Source organism: Adiantum capillus-veneris, chromosome 28 (genome assembly GCF_014529385.1).
Source record: "Adiantum capillus-veneris isolate H3 chromosome 28, ASM1452938v2, whole genome shotgun sequence".
Classification (NCBI taxonomy): domain Eukaryota; kingdom Viridiplantae; phylum Streptophyta; class Polypodiopsida; order Polypodiales; family Pteridaceae; genus Adiantum; species Adiantum capillus-veneris.
The window spans coordinates 50,784,821-50,807,788 of NC_140958.1; the positions used below are offsets into that span (position 1 = coordinate 50,784,821).

Consider the following 22,968-nt stretch of genomic DNA (forward strand, 5'->3'; position numbering starts at 1 on the left):
GAGAAGCCATGCATTGTGTACAACAACGAGACACTTGAAGTTATTGAGAGCTTTAAGTACCTTGGCCTTGAGGTTCCATCCAATCACAAGTGGCATGAATGTGCTATGCGTCGTTTGGAAGTGGGAAAGAGAGCATATTATGCATTTGAGAACATGTGTAATGCGGGAAACATCAAGTGTTGGGTTCTCAAGAAGTATCTTTTTGATGCATTGGTGACACCGGTTCTTCTTTATGGAGTTGAAGTGTGGGGCGGGAGCATCTCAAAGTCTACTTGGAAAGAGTTTGAGAATGTCCAAAAGCGTTTTCTTACAAACTTTCTTCAAGTTAAGACACAAACACCATATATGCTCCTACTTCTTGAGTTGGAGTACATGATAAAGATGCATCAAAACCCCTCACATCGACTTCCTACAATTGCATGGGAAGCAAGCAAAAAAGTTCAAAAGACGCATAAAAGCAAGATCTTGAGCACGGGATGGATGCAAGACATAAAGAAGTGGTTTGGGAGATGGGATGCATTACACTTGCTACATGATTCTTCAATTGACTCTCAAGTGAATGAAGCTTTTCTACAACGCCAATGTTTTACGGCTTGGGAGAAATCCGGTGGGTCACGCTTCATAAATTACACCACCTATATTGCCCCCAACTACAAAACCATGTTCTTCGCTGAGAGAGGAAACCGTACTCACACTTACATGCTTGAGCCTATTCCCTTGTCCGCGATACGCACTATCGCAGCAATTCGGCTTAGCTCCCATTTCCTTCGATGCGAGATAGGGCGTTGGGGCAATGGAGAAGAGTCAAATCGATTGTGCACATTATGCTCACTGCAAGTTCGAGAGTCTGAGTACCACACACTACTAGAGTGCTCAGCTTTTGATCACATCCGAACTTGCTTCTCTCACATTTTCAGCCATAACTTAGACCTACACACTTTCCTCTCCCAGCCAAAGTGTGGGCTCTCCATTGCGACTCTCATCACTACAATTTTGGAGCATCGAGAGTCACTCATCAGCCATCACATACTACATCACATGTAACTTTGGTCCCATAGGTCATATTTGACCTCCGAGGACGATAATAAAATCTCTCTCTCTCTCTCTCTCTCTCTCTCTCTCTCTCTCTCTCTCTCTCTCTCTCTCATATTCTGTTACTCTCCGTGCACGCGCCATGAGTGCAACAAATGCACGGAGAGTGACACAAAGCCATCCAATTTTGAGTGAAAAGATAAGGAATGCAGGCGCATTTCATCCATCAGTACAAATAGTGCAAGATTGTTTAAGAGGAGAGCTAGGAAAATCTGATGCACATCAACTGCTGTAGAAACACCTTCAATTAAAAGCTTGTAAATCAAGAGGCATACGAAAGAAAAGCTAAGCAAGACGAAAGACAGCAAACCTGGCTGCTGCACCCTTCAATTTCTGTGCTTCTTCCTCTATTTTTGCAGCAACCTTCTGTTGAGCTTCAGCTTCAGCAGCTAAGAATTCTTCGACTAAGGTTGTCAAAGAATGCACTTTGCCTGCCTGTACATACCAGCAAACATGTATATAATTAGTTCAGAAGCACATACTGATTTAAATGTCACTTTTTTACAAGCATCACATTCGAAACCGACCTCTGGCGTGAGTAACCCTTTGCTGTCACGACTAGTACCAGCCTTCTCATTGATAAAAGCAACAAAATCATCTAAGTCTCTACCCCCATCATAATCTTCACCAGCTTTGTTATCTTTGGGGAAGAACTTAAGGGTAGGGTAGCCACTGACTCCGTACCTGCAGTGAGTACAGAAATTCACATTACCTACCTGAAGTAATCAAAATGCCAAAAGAAGGTTCTGAATTTTTAAAACCCAACACTAGTTCATTCTCACGGAACAATTGCAGCATTATAACGCAAGAGACGTCACACTCACTTTTCCCCGAGGCTTTTGTGACCATCAGCATCCACTTTAGCAACCACTACGTCTTTCTCACCCTTAAATGCTGTGGCAACTTGATCATAAATCTGCTCGCCAAATGCAATAAAGCAAACATTATATACGTGACGATGAATTGTGGAAAAGCACAGACTCAACTCCAAAGAAAACTGCAATTTGTAGATTCATGGTAGTCATCCTTAGACATCATGATTAGTGCCAATTCAATACAATGTAGTCATGCTTAGACATCATGTTTAGTACCGACTAACAAGATGAACATCTATACATACTGAGTTTCTCTTATGGCTCCTGAGATGAAGGGCAGACTCAATGATGCGTAGCACAAGACATGGTATAACATACAACTCTATATAAAGGATAGTCACTGAAGGTTCAAGGAATTAAAACAATCTGTACTGGTCACAACTCAGGTGAAAATTCATTACATACAATTTTTGTGCCTGGTAATGCCTCTCTCTTTGACAAACAAGTGGATGAATCAGGAAAAGAACAAGGTTAAACATAGATCAGCTCTATCATGCATAATATTGACTACATACCACCACATCCCCACACAAATGCCATCAATGTCCAGCAGTAATATATGGAAATAGGTATAATATATGTCCATTAACAAGAGTCAAGAGTGCCTTAAGAATCTTTACTTTTTTTAAATTGCCTAAAAAATTCTTGACTTTTGTCAACCTTAACTTCAATAACCAGTGATAAGCATTAACTTACTGGAGCCAGACTCTTGCAGTGACCACACCTGCATCAAACACTCAATTAATTAGCATTCACAATAGTGAAAGGGGGAGACTGAACTTGTATTACTTGACAACAAGGAGAGTAACTTATTCGTACCAAGGTGCATAAAACTCAACAAGAACATCCTTTCCATCATCCAAAACAACCGAGTCAAAGTTTTCAGGGGTTAGCACCACCACATCAGAAACGGGTGCACTCACTTTCACATGTGTGCCTGCACAAGCCCTCGAAATTAACATTCTGAAGTTTTCAAACAAAGACAGCCCATTTCAATGGTAAATTCGAACACTTATGCAAATAAGTTTCACGCAGTTCATACTCTAGGATATCTCTAATTCAAGCTACACATTCTATCCATACTTTCAGAAATCTTTAATCCAAATTGTAAATAACCCATAAGCCATATTGAGTAGTGAGGGACCCAACAAGATTCATGAGGTCCAAAAAGCCTGGACTCACTAACTATAAGCGAAGCAGTTATAATTTCTGCTATCTATTTTATCTAATTACAAAAATTAAAACCAAGAAAAACAGCTACCGTAAAATGGCTTAAAGAAAACAGATAGAAAACTACACGAGGAGAAGCTTACTTCATCAACACTCAACTTCAAACTTTCAAGTCGTCCACATCTAGGACAAGACAAAGACTCCAGACTTAAATTCTAGAATTCAAACATGTAAAATAATATATGAGGAAATTCTTGATTCCTCATCCAAGCTATAGAATAAAATAAGATTCAACATGCAATCGCTTTTACAATGTGTAGCTCGGACAGCAGGTGCAAGTTTGTATGAAGTCGGTTTCTCTTTAGAACTTACTTTCTTAGACCAGCCAACTGAATTCTACCACAACCAGAATTCTGGAGATGATGGTCAAACTCAACCATGATAAAGGTTGTCACATGCCAAGTCAAAGTAAAATATACTGAAAGTAAAAACAACAAAGAGAGCTGAATAATAACAAAAGAAAATTGTCACCAAGCAGGCTTTTGGGCTCCCCTCTGCTGTGTAAATTTACTAGTAGCTACTCTAAACCAAAATTCCTAAAATGAACTTGTTAAATGTTCTGTGAGGTGTAGCGGAAGGGTTTAATGGATTTTCGCTTGGATCTAGTACATCCCACAAACACAAGGTTACTTCACTTCACTTGAGAGAACTAAGTAAAACACAATGAAAGAGAGAGGCAGAGAGAGAAAACAGAGATGACACCACATGTCGGGTCCGAACCACCCTCAAGGGTCCCCTTGCTTTGTTGCCATAGCAAGTACTTGCTTTAGATTACTTGCACAATGCTGATACATAGGCTAAATGCTGAATGCTGATGCTGAATACCTCATCATGATGCTTCATGCAAAAAGTGCCAAAAACGCTAGGCTGAACTGATGTTGTAGAACTGCAAAACGCTGGGTTGAACTGATGCAAAACGCTAATGATGGCGATGGAAACGGTAGGTGTTGAGGTGTTGTGGGGGCGCTAGATGTCCTTGCGGGTATTGGGTTCTGATATGATAAAAATTAAAGGTCAAGTGACTCTTTTATAGGTTTTTTTGCCATTTTCGCTACCTACTTTTATAGATGTCATGTCAAAGTCACTTGTTAATAAATGACTGTTCATATGCCTATATGCTTAAGCAATTGTGCAAGTAAGGGTATGTGAGGTGCAACAGAATTGAAATGTTGAAGTTTTACACTTCCACAAATCTTTACTTCTTTCCTTGTGTTAATGATTGCCAACTTAGCATGAGAGATGGATCCTTTTTCCCCCCGAAGAGGGAATGAGAGAAAAGAGATAGAGATGTAGAGAGAGAGAGAGAGGATGAGGACAATGACACCCGAGCAACCCTCTCTAAGGCCCCCCACATCGTTGCCAATGTGGTATTTACTTTGATTGCGTAAATGGAATGTCGACACATGCAATACCTCAAGTGCAGACTCTACTCACTCGAATGCGAATGTCGCTGCAGTAACTCTTCAAGATCAAGCAGCTGCAGGGCTGATTTGATGCACCTTCGGATTCTTCTCGATGTGGGATTGTTGATGGTCACCAAGGGGGAGATTTGGGGCTGATTTGCGCACCCGATGTGAGAGGAATGAAGGGCTGAAAACATAGTGCACATTGCACAGGCATATCGATTGCCAAAATAGTGGTTTCTTTTTTGCGCCCGGGGGTGGGGGTGCTTGTTTGGGGGGAGGGCGGTAGTTATACTTTGGAGGAAAATGTATAATTATCAAGAAAAGCGAAAGGAGAGTGGTTATGGTAAGACTAACTACATAAGCTTCTCGATGGATTATTTGCTACCAAAACTCATAAAACCCACATCTTGAAATGCAAGGAGATTATAGGAACACTAATGATGTAGCTATGTCTATAACCGGAATGTACATCGTATAGGGCGGTACTATTTCAATTACCTGTTAATTTTACACAGAGCATTGAGAAGGAAAAGACAGCACAGTTGCGTCCAGCGACTAGAATGTCGTTGCGCACACGAGACCGACACCCTGTAGGCCCCAAAGACTGGCGCCCCTTTCAGTATTTCTTTATTCAATTTAAGGAAGAAGATCCGACCACTTAGTACAAGCCTTCACAAAGCTGTCCAAACCTAGCAGGGTTGAAAACATAGGTTTCCGACCTGATTTTGGCAACATAACGGCACAAAAGCCCCAGGTCAAAAGAACCTGTCTAGGGCATATTCCCTCGCTATCTGGAAGCTTTTCTAGTGAGCTGTCACAGAAATTCAGCGGGCTGTAATTCTCTGTTTTTCATTGCCGGGTTCCCAAAAGCCTGTACACGTATCCGAAGGCTCTCACGAGGCTCCCCTGGTGTTCCCTTGCAGTTTAAGTACGAAACCCTAAACCTGCTGAAAAACACAGCAGGCTGTAATGCCCTGTTTCGGATCGTTTTTAGCGGAGCGAACACGCCTATGCATGTCCCAAGGGCTTCCGCACGCAATGGGACAGTTCCCCTGTGAATTGGACGAGTTTTCACACGAGAAAACTCTCCAAACTCGTAACCTTTCGCGATAGAACTGTGCATACTTGTGGGGGATTAGCAATTAGTTAATCCGGTTCCTATTCAAAAGGCTCTTGCCTTGGCAAACGCGCATAAACCCCCAGAACTGAACATATTCATCTGAGTAGCCCAACTAGTGGGGCATTACCATATGTGCCAAAAGAGAGAAAGAGATGTACGAGAGCAAGTCATCGCGCTACATGAGACAGAGGAGAAGGCAAGCTTTCTATTAAAGTTGTAGACCTGCACCCACTACTCACACACACACACACTCTCTAGGTCACTTATCACTTGTATGAGCAAAATTCAGCCCCAACCTCAAACGGGCGCCTCCTCTTGCTAAGGTGTCCTGCAGGCTGCTCTCCTCCTGCCAAGTGTCCAGTTTGCCCCTTTGAGTTAATTCCCTAGTTCCCACTGACTTATAAAGTTATAAGTGACTTTCCGAGTGGCCCAGCTTCATTTGGCGCGCACAGGCTTCCATACTCATCAGAATTCAACGCTAATTGGCCCGACCAATCCCAGACTGACTGACCCAGACTCCCGATGTGAGAAACCTATTCGGCCACAGCCGTTTCACACTGGCCATGCAATGTCCACTTGCACCTTTTCAAGGGTTCCGAGGAAAACAAGTAGAAATAAAAATAAATAAAAACATCTAGTACTTATTTACGAAAGGCAACAGGAAAATTACACCTCCTGGTGATACACCCCACCCTTGAAATACTGCAAGCGACCTCACTTGCATGCCAATAATACATGCGAATATCTCCTGATATCACAAATATTCTATGATGGGAATCCAAGATATACATGCTTCCGGAAATGCAGCGTTAGATTAAACAATCCCACCAACCTGGCTACGACTCATATATCAAGCATAGAAGTCTTCTAGTGTACGCGAGCACAAACCTCTCTAGGTAAATTTTGTATGGAAAGAGTAGATATTGTACTCTGTTGAGCATCATGAACCATGCTCTTGCCTTGCTCCAAAAAGGCTACATCAAGTCATTGTGGGTTCCATCTGAAAGGCTTCAAGATACAATTGCAATAGCTGAGGTGAATCAACCAATTCAGACTCTTCCATCCATATGGCATCCAACGATGGAAAGTTCTTGAACTTTACCAAATAGCGTCTTGCAACCTTTCTTTCTTTATGTGCCAATATCTCTTCAGGAACAAGGATCTCATCCAATTCTTCCACTTGGGGTTGTTCCTCACCAAGCATATTCTCTGGCACATCACCAACAAAGGGTCTTTAGAAGGCTGACATGAAAGCATTATGTATTTTCCAGCCTTTTGGTAGCTTCAACCTGTAAGCTACATCGCTGATCTTTTTCGAAATCTGAAAAGGGCCATAATATCGCATACTGAGCTTAGGAAACAAGTGTTCCTTGCCTTTCCTTTTCTTTAACTTGGCCTTTTCAAGGCGCAAAAGCACCCAATCACCAAGTGAAAATACAAGTTCACGACGGTGACGATCAGCAACTTTCTTTTGCTTAGCTTGAGTCTTCTCAAGAGCAATCTTTATCTTCCTGTATGTTTCATCCATACCTTGCACATACTTGTCCGCCTGAAATATCTTGTCCTTAGTTTGCAAAATGGACGGGACTTTCTTTTCTCCTTCCACTATCTCAAATGGTACCTTACCTGTTGACGTATGAACAGTGTTATTGTAAGCATATTCAACCAATGGTAGATGGTATTCCCAAGTTGCCTTCTGCACTGACACATAACATTTGAGCAGATCCAAGACAGTAGAATTTGTCTCTTCTGACTGTCCATCAGTTTGCGGATGAAACGAAGAGGAGAACTTTAGCGTAGTGCCCATATTCTCAAACAATGCCTTCCAGAAAAGACTCGTCATACGTGGATCCCTGTCACTGACAATTGACTGAGGCATCCCGTGATATTTAAAGATATTGCTCATGAATATCTTGACCATGTGTTCTGGCTTTATCTTCTTCCTCACAGGAATGAAATGGGCTTGCTTACTGAACCTACAAATGATAGTCCAAATCCCATCATTGCCTGTTTGTGTTCTTGGAAGATCAAAGATAAAGTCCATTGCTATGCTTTCTCATGGCCTATCAGGGATCGGCAATGGCTGCAACAATCCCGGTTGCTTTTGCCTGTCAAATTTGACTTTTTGGCAAACTAAGCATGATCTTACAAATGTGTCAACATCTTGACGCAAAGCTGGCCAGTAGAAGAATGTCTCAACCCCTTTCACTGTCGCATCAATTCCACGATGCCCCGCATAAGGTGGAGCATGACTTTTCATCAAAATCTTTGGCCGTAACTGTTTAGTAATGCATAACTTTCCATGCATCATGAGAAAGTCATTCTTAAGCATAGAGTGCTCATGATGTTGCCCATCAACAAGCTGGTCATAGATCCTTACAAAATCTGAATCTCCAGCATGTTGTGTCTTCATTTCGTCTAGCTCAAAATGGTACGGAATTGACACTGCTGAAATTTGGGGCTTTCGTGACAACGCATCAGCCACCACGTTCTTTTTCCCTTGCACATGCACAATCTAAAAATGGAACATTGACAAGATGTTTGCCCATCGCATGTGCTTCTCAGACAACTTCGTCTGTGTGACGAAATATCGCAAGGTTTGATGATCCGTTTGGACAACAAAATCAGCCCCCAGCAGATAGTGTTTCCAACTAGTGAGAACATGAATTACTGCCAACAATTCTTTCTCATAGACTTGCAATTCCTTTCAGTCTTCAAAAGAATCTGCTCTCATATGCGACTACTCGGCCATTCTGCATTAGAACTACGCCCAGCCTATGGCCACACGCATCACACTGAACCACAAAAGGTTTCGAAAGATTTGGTAAAATGATTACCAGATCTGAAGTCAACTTCTCTTTAAGTGTTTGAAGGTTAAAATTTCCTTGGCTGTCCACTTGAAAGTAACTCCTTGTCCTTGCAGTGCATGGAGTGGAGAAGCAATCTGAGCAAAATTTCGGATGAACCTCCTGTAGTAGGAACATAAGCCTAGAAAGCTTCGAATGTCATGTACAGACTCCAAGTCTGGCCATGACCTAATTGCTTCCACTTTAGCGGGATCCATGCGTACCCCATCCTTTGGAACAATGTGCCCAAGGAAGTGAATCTCTTGCAATTCGCATTAATGAGTAGCCTATTCTTACGTAACTCATTGAAAACTGCAATCAAGTGATCCCTATGCTCCTCTTCAGACTTCAAGTAGACAATCATGTTATCAAAGAAGGTACCCACGAAGTTTCTATGTGGTCCAAAAATTATGTCCATCATTCTATTAAATGTGGCAGGAGCATTTGTGAGACCAAATGGCATGACAAGAAACTCATAGAGACCAAATGTTGTCCTGAACGCAATCTTATGGACATCTTCTGGCCTAATGCGTATCTGATGGTAGCTACTCTCGAGGTCTATCCTTGTAAACAATGACGCTCCCTCAAGCCGATCAAGAATGTCGGTATGGGGAACCTGTTCTTGATGGTATTTTTATTCAAGGCGCGATAGTCAATGCACATGCGCCATGAACCATCCTTCTTCTGCACTAGGAGTACAGGCGAACAAAAAGGGGATGAACTGCACTGAATCAACCCCTTCTCTAAAAGCTCGTTGACCTAACTCATAATCTCTTTCTGCTGGGCTGCACTAACCCTGTATGGTGGTCTATTCGGTGGACTAGAACCTGACACAAGATCTATGGTATGATCCTCAAGTCTCTCAGGAGGTAACTCCTCTGGCAAAGAGTCCGGAAAACAATCACTGAAACCACTCAAAAAAGTTGACATGCCTTTATCTAAGGTAGACAAATTAGATACAACTTCAGGTACTTCTTTTGCAAAGATCAAGTACGCAGAAAGATGATTCTTTATTACAGATGAAATAGCAGAAGCAGAAACAACTGGAACAGACTCGCCTTTAAGCTTTACATCAAGGACGTGAGTCTTTCCTCTATGTACAAGGGTAATCTTTTTGTTGTAAGTATCCACCATAGCATGCAACCTGTAACACCATGGGATACCAAGTAACACATCACAGCCCTCAAGTGGCATAATATGAAATTCTTCCGTATCCACATAGCTCTGAACGTGCAGACGAAGCTTCCCCAAAATGGGAGTAACAAGCTTTGAATGACCTGGGCATGCCAAATCTACTTCCCCTGTCATACCCATCTCCTCTGCACGAATGCCCAACTTTGATGCCAATTCTAGTGATATGAAATTTGCACGGGCTCCTGGATCAAAGAAAACCAGCACTATCTGGTCTCTAATTTTGCCCCAAGCTCTGCACAGCTCCGTGGCATCTGTGTTTGGCTGGTCTCCAACCAAATCTGGAAAAAGTCCTGCACTCCGCTTTGGCTTCTTCTCTTTATGGTCAGACATGTCATCCTTATCCTGTGATTTCTTCGGTGGGCATTCATTTGCAAAATGTCCTTCCTGTTCACAAATGTAGCATTTCTTGGCCTCCCTAAGAGCTTTCCTTTCTTCAAAGGTTTTGCCAGAAAAAATGCCTTTTTTGTCCTTGTCCTCGTCCCGAAGAAGATTTAGACTGCTTCTTGGACGTATTAGCTTCTTCAGTGGAGGGCTTCTATGTGGGAGGCTCAAAAGACTTTCCTGCAACATTGTCCTTGGCTAAAAACTGTTTGCCCTGGGACCCTTTCTTGTGGCTATTAAATCCATCGGAATCTCCCTTCGATAGATTGCTAGCCACTCTTGCATTCTCAATCAGCTGAACCATATTCATGACAATAGTCTTGGCCCTGATTTTCTTGGGTAATCCGCAACAGTACTTCTCAATCTGTTCTGACAATGGCACAAACCTGTAAGAGGTGACTGGCAACAGTGCGGCCCAAAACTATTTATTGTACTCTTCCAAATTCGCACACTATTTAGCATTCAACTCGTGCCATTCTGTCATCACATCCACTTCAAAAGTGTTTGTCAACCATGCAGGCGCAAAAGGCTGTTTGAATTGGATCCACGTAGTTGGGGCTTGACCCTGGTTCAACAATGCGGTCCACCATTGAAGCGCATTCCCTTTCAAGAAAGTGGCAGCCTTGCGTATCTTTGAAGATTCCATGAAGTTTCCTCCAGCATAAGCTGCATCGAACTGCTGTATGAAGGTCAAAGCCTTCAATTGATCCTCAGTTCCTCTGAAAGTTTCAAACTTCACTCCCTGCCCACCTTCCTTGTAATCCTTAGGCTGACTCAAAGGAGCCACGTTGTCATAAACATGTGCCTGTAACAGTGGTGCTCCATGATTGTTCATTCCAACACTTGCATCAACTGTTTTACCTGTCGTATTTTTGTACGTATGGCTGCGAAAAACCAGCCATACCAAATTGTGTTCCAGGCACCCGAAACTGGCCATAGGCACTCTGAAAACCTAGTTGGACACCCATGTTCGCGTACATAGGGTTACCCATGCCTGTTTGCATTGTCCCGAGCACATTTCCTGGCATGTAACCTGTGGAAGGTCCAGCCATAGCTTGAAACACTGAACCACCTCCAAAATAACCAAGATAAGTATTAGGTAATGGAAGGGTCTGACGCATAGCCTGTTCATTACTCCCTTGACCATTCACAAACGGTTCCTGTTCAGCTAAAGCAAGTTGCTTTGGATCATTGGACACCGCTAGTTGCTCAACCACATGGGCTTTCCCTCGAGCATCATGAGTCCTCTGTCCATTAATAATCTCCTTTCCTTGCAATGGCTCAGTCATGCCCTGTGTAGGAGGCTAAAAACCCTGTGTCAGAGCCTGTAAGAACTCCTGCATCCTTGGGTTGTTAGCCAACTGCCGAAACATGTCCATGCAGCAATGCAGTTGAGTTCTAAACAACCTGTCCTCTTCTTGAAGAGTTGAGGGAACTTTCTCTATGCCATGTGAGGAAGATCCCTCTTCAGGTACTTGGTCTCTCTTCTCTGCCATGATGACAAGCTCTGTGTTGCTTTCACCCACAACAACCCAGGCTGAACTTTTTGAAGAAAAAGTGACTATTCCGTCGATGGAACCATATAACCGGCCTGTACAACGTATAGGGCGGTACTATTTCACTTACCTGTTAATTTTACACAGAGCACTGAGAAGGAAAAGACAGCACAGTTGCATCCAGCGCCTAAAATGTCACTGCGTACACAAGACCGACACCTTGTAGGCCCCAAAAATTGGCACCCCTTTCGGTATTTCTTTATTCAATTTAAGGAAGACGATCCGACCACTTAGAACAAGCCTTCACAAAGCTGTCCAAACCTAGCGAGGGCTGAAAACGCAAGTTCCCGACCTGATTTTGGCAACATAACGACGCAAAAACCCCTGTAGGTCAAAAGAACCTGTCTAGGGCGGATTCCCTCGCTATCTGGAAGCTTTCTAGTGAGCTGTCACAGAAATTCAGCGGACTGTAATTCTCTATTTTTCACTGCTGGGTGCCCAAAAGCCTACACACACATCTCAAGGCTCTCACGAGGCTCCCCTGGTGTTCCCTTGCAGTTTATGTATGAAACCCTAAACCTGCAAAAAAACACAGCAGGCTGTAATTCCCTGTTTCGGATTGTTTTTATCAGAGCGAACACGCCTACGCGTGTCCCAAGGGCTCCCGCACGCAATGGGACAGTTCCCCTGTGAATTGGACGAGTTTTCATGCGAGAAAACTCTCCAAACTCGCAATCTTTCGCGATGGAACTGTGCATACCTATGGGGGATTAGCTAATTCAAAAGGCTCTTGGCTTGGCAAACGCGCATAAACCCCCAAAACTATACATATTCATCTGAGTAGCCCAACTAGTGGGGCATTACCATATGTGCCAAAAGAGAGAGAGAGATGCACGAGAGCAAGTCATCGCGCTACATGAGACAGAGGAGAAGACAAGCTTTCCATTAAAGTTGTAGACCTGCACCCACTACTCACACACACTGAAACCGGCCTCTACTTTCAAAAAGGGCAGTAGACTTTAGACTTAAACCTTATTTGCTTTCACCCATTTAATTTGTCGCCCACTTTACCTGTACTTTCAAGACACAACAAAGGGGAAAGGGATACAGGCTGCTAGATTGCACCTGTATGAGTAGACCGACACAAGATTGGCCCCTAACTTAGGCGGCCCTTTCGGTATTTCTTTATTGTTTAAAAGAGGGAATAAACGTTGTGGTTCCTTACAAGCTGCCCCGCACAAGCTTGGCTGAATTTCAACTATTCCGGCCCGATTTCGGCAACATAACTGTACTAGGACCCTTCACAGCCAGTATTCCCACGCATTGAATGACTTTCCCGACGCATACGGGCACTTTGCAAAACCTGGCGAGAATCTGCAGCACGCTGAATTCTCTGTTTTCAGCCCCGAAAATGCGCCAGATCACCTGTACAGCGGTCCCCTCGCATCCCCGAACCTCCTGGGGGTATTAGGGACTGTTTAGGGCCAAAACGCTAAACCTGCAAAAATACACAGCAGGCTGTAATTTACTGTTTCGGGCTCCGTTTCGCGTGCCGGTCGCATCCGTAGCAAGTCCTCGAGCTCCCGCACTTGTAGGGCTACTTGCCCTTTGAATCGGACGAGATTTCTGGCGTGAAACCTCTCCGAATTCACCTGTACCTACGGGGGATTAGCCGCTAGCTAATCCAGTACCTGTGCAAGAGGCTCTTGCCTCGGCAATCGCGCATGAACCCACACAACTGTACATTGGTCAATTGAAAAGCCCACTAGAGGGGCATAACATACTGCCATAGAGGAGAGAGAGAGAGGGCAGTGCGTAGCATGCAGGGCATCACTCCTAGCACCGCACTGTACATAAGAGGGAAAGGAAGCACTCCATAGCTCTTAACCTGTGACAGGAACTTGCAGAATGAGCCTCCCAGCTATAAATTCAGCGCCACTTCTTGTTGCATGAGGAAAGTGCACAGAAATGTGCCACTTGGCGCATTACAAGCTATTTCCCGTTTCGGGGTTGCCGCCTAAAAATCTCCCGACCGGTTGCCCGGTTGACTTCACTGCAAAGCAATAAAATGTTCCCCTTGTCATTCCGGAGGTAATGACGCGAACACATTTTCAGGTCCCAAAATAGCAATTCCCTAAATTTTAGGAGATGTTGCCATTGTATCTTTCTAGGTCATCTGACCCCCTTTGTACACTGCAGCCAAACCCAGAATTGAAATGTAGCCTCTGTAGCAAAGGATTCCACTTTGGCTAGTCAATGACCCCACTTTGGCTAACCATGGTCCTTGTCCAACCTTAGTGCTCTCTTGCCCTCAGGCCTGGACTCCCTCTGGACAGTTCCACACTAGCTATGCAATGCAGGGCAGTTAGATTTCCCGAGGGGTGTTTCCAAAAAGGATAGATAGTAGTCACACGCTGGTGACATACCCCCCTCTTGAAATCTCAAACGTCCTCGTTTGCATCTATGTCGTACATGCTCACAGTCAACACTGATGTATTCAACACCTGTCGACATATGTACGACACATACATGCTCATTGTCAACCCTGGTGTATTCAACACCTCGTCGACACATGTATTGCCTGCGTGTGAACCCTGTCCCAATGACATAGTGGTAGCTTCGCACTCTGCCATTACTTTGAGTCACTAACTTTCCAATGACAAAATGGTAGGCACACATTTTGCCATTGTCTTATAGTACACGTTGGGCCCAGTAACACTTTCGAGGATACCCAAACCGACAGTTTAAGAATGCAGTTACACATGTACCCTATAATAGAAGCAATTACTGCATCCTTGACAAACTGACAAGAAATACTCACTTCTATAGCACTAACCAAACTTTTGGACATTCTATAAGAGAAATTGCCAAACTGACAATCTGTACAACTCTAACATTCATGTAACATGTACTTGATTTGAGCTCACTTTAAATACCATGTACATCATTTCTTTCAGAAGCCATTGTCACACTGACAATCCATGTAGCTTTGAAACTCAAGGGGTCAAGGTAGGTTGCAAATCGAAGGCTTCAAGGTAAAGTGATAACACAGTTGGTGACTCTGCAAGTTCACCTTCTTCCATCCACTTAGCATCCATTGGTGGATAGTTTCTGAACTATACCAAGTAACACCTAGCAGCCTTGCCTTTCACTTTTCTTTCTTTATGTGCCAAAATCTGTTCCGGGACCAAGAAGTTCTGGCACATCACCCACATAGGGTCTGAGAAGACTCACATGAAACGCATTGTGAATCTTCCAACTGTCAGGCAATTTCAGCCTATATGCAACATCACTGATTATGTCGCACACTTGAAAAGGCCCATACTAACGCATGCTGAGCTTTGGAAACAGTCTTTCCTTGCCCTTCATCTTCTTTAACCTTGCCTTTTCAAAGCGTAGAAGCACCCAATCACCAAGTGAAAATACCACTTCACGACGGTGACGATCAGCTGCTTTCTTTTGCTTTGCCTGGGTCTTTTCTAAGGCCACTTTGACCTTCTTGTACATTTCATCCATGTCCTAAACATACTTATCTGCTTCATACAGTATGGGAGGAACTTTCTTGCCACCTTCAACTATCTCAAAAGGTGCCTTGCCAGTTGATGAATCCACTGTATTATTGTATGCATACTCCACCAATGGCAAATACTGCTCCCACTTTCCTTTATGCTTTGACACATAGCACTTCATCAGATCTAGGATAGTAGAATTTGCCTCCTCTGACTGCCCATCTGTTTGAGGATGAAATGACGAAGAGAATTTGAGCGTGGTGCCCATATTCTCAAACAAGCCTCTCCAGAATAAACTTGTCATGCGTGGATCATGGTCGCTAACAATCGACTGTGGCATGCCATGATACTTGAAAATATTGCTCATTAACAAGCGTGCCATCTGATCTGGCTTTATCTTCTTCCTGACGGGAATAAAATGAGACTGCTTGTTGAATCTACAAATGATGGTCCAAATACCATCGTTTCCTGTCTACGTTCTCGGAAGATCAAAGATAAAATCCATAGCAATACTTTCCCATGGTTTATCTGGAATAGGTAGTGGTTGCAATAACCCTGGTGCCTTTTGCCTGTCAAACTTGACCTTCTGGCAAATTAGGCATTCTCGCACAAAGGCATCCACATCTCTTCTCAATGTAGGCCAGTAGAAGAATGTCTCAACCGCTTTAACTGTAGCATCGATACCACGATGCCCTACATACGGTGGGACATGACTCTCTTCCATAACTTTGCGTCGCAATGGCTTTGTGACACACAATCTGCCATGCATCATCATGAACCCATCTTTGAGAAGATAGTGTTCATGACGTTGTCCATCCATTAGCTTCTCGAAGACCCTTGCAAAATCTTCATCATTTGCATATTGTTCCCTCATATCATCAAGTTCATGATGATAAGGAATTGACACAGCTGAAATTTATGGCTTCCTTGACAAGGCATCAGCCACAACGTTCTTCTTGCATTTCACATGCACAATCTGAAAGTGGAACATGGACAAGATATTTGCCCATCGCATATGCTTCTCAGATAACTTTGCCTGTGTCAAGAAGTATCGCAAGGTCTGATGGTCCGTTTGGACAACAAAGTCTGCACCTAATATTGGGTTTCCAACTTAAGAGCGCATGAATCACGGCCTACAGTTCTTTTTCATAGACTTGCATAGTCTTTTCTGGCCCTTGCAAGATTCTACTCTGATAGGCTACTACCCTGCCATCTTGCATTAGCATTGTACCAATGCTACTACCACAGGCGTCACACTGGACCACAAATGACTTCCTAAGCTCTGGCAACACAATGACTGGATTTGAAGTCATCTTTTCCTTTAAGAGATTAGAAGTTGAAATCTCTTTTTGTGTCTATCTAAAGGTGACTGCCTTCTTTTGAAGAGCATGTAAAGGTGAAGCAATCTCAGCGAAATTTCGGATAAACCTTCTGTAATAGGAGCATAGCCCAAAGAAACTTCGGACATCGTGCACCGTCTTCAAATCTGGCCATGACTTGCTCGCTTCAACTTTTGCAGGATCCATTCTAACACCATCCTTTGAGACAATGTGTCCCAGAAAATGAATCTCTTCCAGAAAAAATTCACTTTTCTTTGCATTGATGAGCAACCTATGACTGCGTAGCTCTTTGAACACAATGGCCAAGTGATGCCTATGCTCCTCTTCATTCTTTGAGTAGACTATCATGTCATCAAAGAATGTACCAACAAACTGCTAGTGTGGACGGAAAATTTTGTCCATCATCCTATTGAACGTAGCAGGAGCATTTGTGAGACCAAAGGGCATCACTAAAAATTCGTAAAGGCCAAACGTTGTTCTAAAAGCAGTCTTGTGCACATCCTCTGATCTAATGCGGATCTGATGGTACCCACTCTTTAGATCTATCCTACTAAACATAGCTGCTCCTTCTAATTTGTCCAAAATATCATCAATTCTAGGTATAGGGAACCTATTCTTGATGGTATTCTTGCTCAGTGCACGGTAGTCGATGCACATACGCCATGAGCCATCCTTTTTCTACACCAACAACACTGGAGAAGAGAATGGAGATGAACTGGGCTGAATCAACCCCTTTTCTAACAGCTCCTGTACTTGGCTCATTATCTCTTTCTGCTGAGCCGCACTAACCCTGTACGAAGGCTTATTTGGTGGGCTACTGCCTGGCACCAAATCTATCGCATGGTCCTCTGGTCTCTCTGGCGGTAATTGAGACGGTAATGAATCGGAAAAACAGTCACTATACTGTGGTAAAAACATTGACCTTTCTTTATGTTGCTAATTGGCCTATTTTCTTATTTTTAATGATTAATTTCTTTTTTTAGGATATTTTATTATGTGCACTAAGAACTGTTAAAAGATTGTAGCTACAGGAACTGCCATCAGGAACGGACAACTCTGATGTGTCATTTGATGGGTGACGGTAAACATCGCGAAGGAGTTTTCGTAAGTTCGGTGGAAAGGGCCGAGTTACGAGGGCCCCGATGCGTCACATGATGGGTGACGGGTGCATCAGTAAGGGGGCATCCCGTAGGCTAAGGAGGAAATCCGAACTGAGTAAGAAAATACGCGTAAGAAAGCAAGCACAAGAATAAAGATGGGTTCAATGAAGCTTTTTACGAAAAGCAGGAACAATCGCGGGAAGGCAGACGCTTTCCCGCGAGGAATCTATGTTTGCATTGCATTCGTGCATGTGGTTGCATCCAGGGACGCCTGGGAAGTGTTGTTACATGCATTGGTTTTAACTTATAAGGTTTTATTGAGTTTTTGGGCAGGTTCAGACCAATTTTAAAATATGCCGGCCGCCCACTTAATAAGTGGGCAGCCACTTAGAAGATAAAGCAACAAAACCAACCAGCGAATTCTCTCTCCCTATTTCGGGTAGAATAGCGCAAAAAAAAAAAAAAAACGGCCGCGATCTCTACGCGAGCAGTTATTTGTGCCGTGGCCAAGGAGCTATAAAAGCACCACATGCCCTCACTCACGGGAGGTACCAGCATCAGCAAGAGACGACTCTGCCGCAAGAGATCACGAGACTACGAAGCACGGAAGTCGCTTTTCCCGCGCAAGAGCGACAGATTTTCAAGTGCTCGTGTACGCTCCCGTTTTGTGACAGTGGTATCAAAGCTCGGACTCCTCTCTTTCTCTACAAAGAAGAACGATTCCGAGAAGAACGGGAAGAACCATGTCGAGCCAAGGGAGAAGCGTTGAAGAGGAGCTTCAACAAGTGCAAGCTCAGCTTGCGGAGTTGCAACAAATTTTACTGTTGCCAGACGTCCAAAAGCTTTTGGACGGAATGAAGAAAATGAATGAAACTGATGCAGCCAAGCATCCAGACAACACTGTTGGCGTGAGACCATAGGAGGCAAGAGAAGAACGTGCCGAGGTGCACAAAGGATCTTCGGATCGGAATGAACGGCCTACTCCAAGGAAAGGCCAGGAAAAAGCGCTCTCTTTGCTAGACGAGAGCAAGGACATCTCTATCTCATCTCCATCTTACTCTCCTGATTATACTTCTACTTCTCGATCATCTCGTCAGAAGAAGGAAGCGCTAGTACTACTACTCTTCATCAACCTAAAGATAAGCCTCGATTCAAGAAGCATGGTCGCAAGTCTCAACATCGCATGAGAGTCTTCAAATCGGGCGACAAGGACATCAAGTTTGAAACCTACAACGGACGGAGAGACATCTCCAAAGCACTGTCCTTCATCAGACAGTTTGAAGTCGCCTTTACCAATGGGCACTTCACAGAAAGATCCAAATTACGCCATGTGGCGATGCACCTCAAGGAAACGGCAAGTAATTGGTGGCTAGCCAAGATTCTGAAAGGTTCTCAGGCCAGAACTTGGGAGAGCTTCAAATCTGAATTTTATGAACAATTTCTTTCACCTGACTTCAAGCAGGACATACGGAAGGAATGAGACTGGCTTGCCCAGAAGGAACATGAAAAAGTAACGACCTATGTGGACAAGTATTGATCGGTTCTTCTGAAGGTCACTCCCTTCATGAAGATTGCCAACGAGGAAAAGAAAAGAAAGTTCGAAGCGGGTCTCCAACCGCAGCTTTGAAAGAGTATGAAAGTGTATCCGCATGACACTCTTCAGAGGATGATGGAGTCAGCAATCATTGCTAAGGATTTGCACTCAACTGGGACGCCCAGAAAAATGGAGCATAGCACTTACCGTGCAAGACAAAGAGGGGTCTACGATCACCAAGGGAGCCAAGGAAGAAAACGTCCTCCATCTAGGGACGATGATCATTCTAAGAAGTCACAGGGCAATGGCAAGCGAACTAAGTATCTTTCTCCTACTCAACTTCAAACTTACATAGAGGAAGGAAGATGCTTCTACTGTGGCGAGAAAGGACATATGAAACCGGATTGCCCTCTAAAGCAACAACGGCAAGAACAAGCTTCTGCGAGGCAAGAAAAAGCAAGGAAGGAACCCGCACCGCCAAGCTCGAACTCAATTCGAGATGTTCAAGGAAACACAGAAACGGAGAAAGGAAAGCGTCAACTTCTGAAGGGCTGGGGGTCTTTGAACAACCAGCGAGTACTGCTTCTTTATGATCCAGGATCCACGGATAACTTCATCTCCCTGGATACTGCGGAACGTTTGTGCCTCACACCGTCTCAGCTTGGCACACCGGTTACATCCGGATCGGCATTCGAGGGGTTGACAACCAATGCAACTCCCGTGCAAGGACAGCTCAATCTTCGGATTGGTGAGTACAAGGACCGCGAATCATTTTTGATGGCACCCATCGAGGGATGTGATATCATCTTGGGTATGCCATGGCACTTTCACATGACACCTATTCCCGATTATGTGGAAAAGACCCTCACTTTTGATCATGGGGGTAAGAAAATAAAGATTCAAGCTGATGCAAGAGATTGGCAGTTCCCAATTGTAAGCCATATCTCCATTAAGAAAGAAATGAAGAAGTGTGTTTCTGCTTACTTGATTTTTGCAAAGGATAAAACTAGTAGGGACTCTCTCTCTAGTCTGGAAATTAAGCGTCTTCAATTTATTGAAAAGTACAAAGATTGTTTCACAGAAACATTTCCTGATGAACTCCCTCCGGTACGCCCGGAAGATCACCGCATAGATCTCATACCGGATAGCTTGCCTCCCAATCAACCCCCTTATCGGGTAAGTCTTGCTCAGCAAGAGGAAATTCTGAAGCAAGTCAACGAGCTTCTAGAGAAAGGGTTAGTACGGCCCAGTGCTTCACCCTACTCCTCTCAAGTTCTATTGGTGCAGAAGAAAGATGGCACGTTTCGAATGTGCATAGACTATCGGTCTTTAAACAAGATCACGATCAAGAATCGCTTTCCGATTCCCCGGATTGATGATATACTTGATAAGTTGCAGGGTGCAAGTGTCTTTAGTCGCATAGACTTAAAGAGTGGGTATCATCAGATACGGATCGCCCCTGAGGATGTCCATAAGACTGCTTTCCGCACAACCTTTGGACTATATGAATTTTTGGTAATGCCTTTTGGCTTGACCAATGCTCTTGCAACGTTCAATCGCATGATGGACCGCATTTTCAGCCCGTATCGAGCTTTTACGGGAGTATTCTTTGACGACATACTCATCTTCTCTAAATCAAAAGAGGAACATCGGAAGCACTTGGACTTAGTGTTTCAAGAATTGCGAAAGCATGAGTTGCATGTGAATGCAAAGAAGAGCGAGTTCTTTCTCTCAGAGATACACTATCTCGGCCATATAGTCTCTCACAATCAAGTGAGTATGGATCCAGCCAAGATCCGAGTGGTAGAAGATTGGCCTATTCCCACTACGGTACATGATGTGCGTAGTTTCCTGGGATTATGTTCGTATTATCGAAGGTTTGTCCGAGGATTTGCCCATGTAGCAGGACCACTTCATGATTTGACAAAGAAAAAGATTCCTTTCAGAAGGGGATCGAGACAACAAGGAGCTTTTGATCGGCTCAAGTACTTGCTAAGCCATGGACCTATTTTGATAGTGCCTGACTTAAGGAAACCATTTGAGGTTCACTGCGATGCTTCAGGCGATTGCATCGGAGCAGTGTTAAACCAAGAAGGCCATGCAGTGGCTTATGAAAGCAGACAGCTTAAGGATGCAGAGTTGCATGCATCAATCTACGAAAAGGAACTCTCGGCTGTGATTCACGCCTTATCCAACTAGAAGCACTATCTTCTAGGAGCAGATTTTGTGATCAAGACTGATCACCAGAGTTTGCGGTATTTTCTTACGCAACGGAAACTATCTGAGAAGCAGATGAGGTGGGCAAACTTTTTGTCTATGTTTCACTTCCAGATCCTTCACACGGCTGGGAGTAAGAATGTGGTCGCAAACGCATTGTCTAGGCGGCCAAGGGTGAACGCTATCACTTCGGTGTATCACCAAGAATTAGAAGCACTACCGGATTTGTATCCGAATGATCCAGACTTCTCCACCATTTGGGAAAAGCTACATCGTGGAGAGAATGAGTTTCCCTATTCCATTCGGGACGGTTATCTCTACCACCATCAGGCCATATGTGTGGTGGAACCATTAAGAAAGAAGATCATGGATGAAGCACACGCTTCGCCTTATGCGGGTCATCGAGGTATTCTCCCTACGACCTTAGCAATGGAAAGATATTTCTTTTGGCCTAGCCTTAAAGCAGACATTGATAAGTATGTCAGGAAATGCTTGGTTTGCCAAAAAGTGAAGTATGATCGGCATAAGACGCCTGGGTTGCTACAACCATTTCCTGTGCCTAATGAACCTTGGGAAAGTATTGCCATGGACTTCATCATGGACCTCCCTAGAACTCAGACTGGAAATGACGCGATCTGGACCATTGTGGACCGGTTTAGCAAGCAAGCACACTTTATACCAGTCAAGAAAACAATCAAAGCAGATCATATGGCTAGGGTCTTTCTAGCATAGATCTTTAAGCATCATGGAATGCCTAAGTCTATTGTGAGCGATCGAGATCCTCGCATGACAGGAAATTTTTGGCGTGCCTTGATGGATAATCTTGATACAAAGCTGAATTTTTCATCTGCCTACCATCCTCAAACGGACGGGCAAAGTGAGATAGCCCATTCCACAGTATTGGACATGTTAAAAGCTTATGTGTCAAACCAGCAATCTCACTAGGAGAAATATTTGCCTCTTGTCGAGTATGCGTATAACAATACCATACACTCATCGACGGGGAAAGCACCTTTTGAGATTCTCTATGGTAAGCCTTTGCTTCCACCCATCCTTTTAACTAAGGATAAGATCTTTGCAGCAGATGAGTTTGTCCGGGATTTGGACACCGCCTACGGGCAAGTTAGGAAAAGCATAAGAAAGCTGCAGACAAGCACAGAAGGAATCTAGACTTAACAGTCGAACAGTTAGTCTTACTCAAGTTTGAGAAGGCAAGACTTAAGAAACAAGCGTCTCATAAGGGGAAGGTGGTAAAACTTTCTACCCATTACTATGGGCCGTTTAAGATCACTGAGCGAGTGAATGATGTCACCTTCCGATTAGAGCTATCACTTAATTGGAAGATCCATAATGCTTTCCATGTCAGTTTACTCCGGCCGTATGTGGGACCGCCTCCAAGCCAGCCTAGTGCTGAGGAACCTCCCGAGGTTGAGATAACAGAAGAAATACTCCAACCGGAGCAGATAGTAAGTCATCAAGAGCGGCCTCTCAAATCCGGAAAGATAACACGGAAGTATTTGGTTAAGTTTAAGAACTACTCGAATCTAGATGCTCAGTGGATGACGCAGGAGGAATTAGCAGCTTATCCCGAGATACTAGGGGTATATGTCCAAGCACTACGGTTGAGG

The 22,968-nt window shown here is 43.9% G+C and overlaps 1 protein-coding gene across 1 annotated transcript in view; it reads right to left on the bottom strand.

Annotated features, from left to right (window-relative positions):
• UNE5 (thioredoxin family protein) overlaps positions 1-22,968 on the bottom strand; it is a 41,544-nt gene that overhangs the window by 11,694 nt on the left and 6,882 nt on the right. The window contains exons 5-9 of the mRNA XM_086504975.1: positions 2,787-2,904; positions 2,664-2,691; positions 1,917-2,008; positions 1,620-1,776; positions 1,403-1,527 (exon numbers count right to left, since the gene is read on the bottom strand). Coding sequence (XP_086361101.1) covers positions 1,403-1,527; positions 1,620-1,776; positions 1,917-2,008; positions 2,664-2,691; positions 2,787-2,904 — 520 coding nt within the window. The remainder of the gene's footprint in view (positions 1-1,402; positions 1,528-1,619; positions 1,777-1,916; positions 2,009-2,663; positions 2,692-2,786; positions 2,905-22,968) is intronic.